The sequence below is a fragment of the Condylura cristata genome, unplaced genomic scaffold (assembly GCF_000260355.1).
Source record: "Condylura cristata isolate star-nosed mole 26May11 unplaced genomic scaffold, ConCri1.0 scaffold00003, whole genome shotgun sequence".
In the NCBI taxonomy this organism is placed as follows: domain Eukaryota; kingdom Metazoa; phylum Chordata; class Mammalia; order Eulipotyphla; family Talpidae; genus Condylura; species Condylura cristata.
Genome location: NW_004567104.1, coordinates 78,887,818 through 78,888,622, shown reverse-complemented (window position 1 = coordinate 78,888,622; position 805 = coordinate 78,887,818). Strand labels below are relative to the sequence as shown.

Genomic DNA, 805 nt, shown 5'->3' with positions numbered 1-805 from the left:
GGGGGCGGTAGCCCTCCGCGCTGAGGTGGGTGTGGCCCCTGAAGACCGTGGCCGGGCAGCCCGGACCCTGGGCGCTGGCGCGGGCGCGCGGGGCAGTGCCAGGCACCGTGCTTCGGGTGTCCAGCGGCTCTAGCCCCACACCCCGCTGTCCAGCTGCTCTGGGGGTGGCTGACCTCCCCACCCACGGGGGCGACCTGGGAGCCTGAGTGGGCCTGGGGCGCCTGTCCCCAGGCCCGGCACGGCCACGTCCGCACGGTGAGCCCTGGGCAGTCCGCGGACCTGGATGTGGGCTCCTGCACGCGCCGGCTGAAGCCCCGCCAGGAGGACCCGAGCCGGGCGTGTGCCGGGCATCGGCTTGGCTCGGGGCTGGGCAGGGCCTGGGCAGGCTGGGACGACGCACCATGGGGGGCCCCCAGCCCGGCCACAGGGCCGCGCCCCAGCCCTGGAGGCCCCTCCTTGCGCCCCTCCTTGCGCCGGGCTCTGGCCTCACACAGCGCCCCAGTCTGGGCTGGGGTGCGGGGTGCTCCTGGCGCCTGCTCCTGAGTCGAGGTCAGGACCCCAGGCCTTTGCACAGGGCTGGGCTGTGCAGCGCTGGTGTGGACCCAAAGGGGTGGGGACCCAGAGGGCTGCGCCCCAGCTCTGAGCCTCTCGCTGGGGAGCCCTGCACCTGGGGTCCCTCCGGCCCCTCACCGGGGCACCCCGGCACCAGGCCTACCTGTCTGGCATGGGAGGTCCGGGCACACGATCTGTGGGTCTAGAAGGGAGGAAGCCCGCGGTCTCAGCCCCGCAGCCTGCGCTGACCACA

The 805-nt window shown here is 74.9% G+C and overlaps 1 protein-coding gene across 1 annotated transcript in view; it reads right to left on the bottom strand.

The window, feature by feature from the left end:
- The window catches only part of COL6A2 (collagen, type VI, alpha 2), a 23,425-nt gene that overhangs the window by 2,418 nt on the left and 20,202 nt on the right, over positions 1-805 (bottom strand). The window contains exon 19 of the mRNA XM_012731252.1: positions 716-754. Within this exon, the coding sequence (XP_012586706.1) occupies positions 716-754 (39 nt within the window). The remainder of the gene's footprint in view (positions 1-715; positions 755-805) is intronic.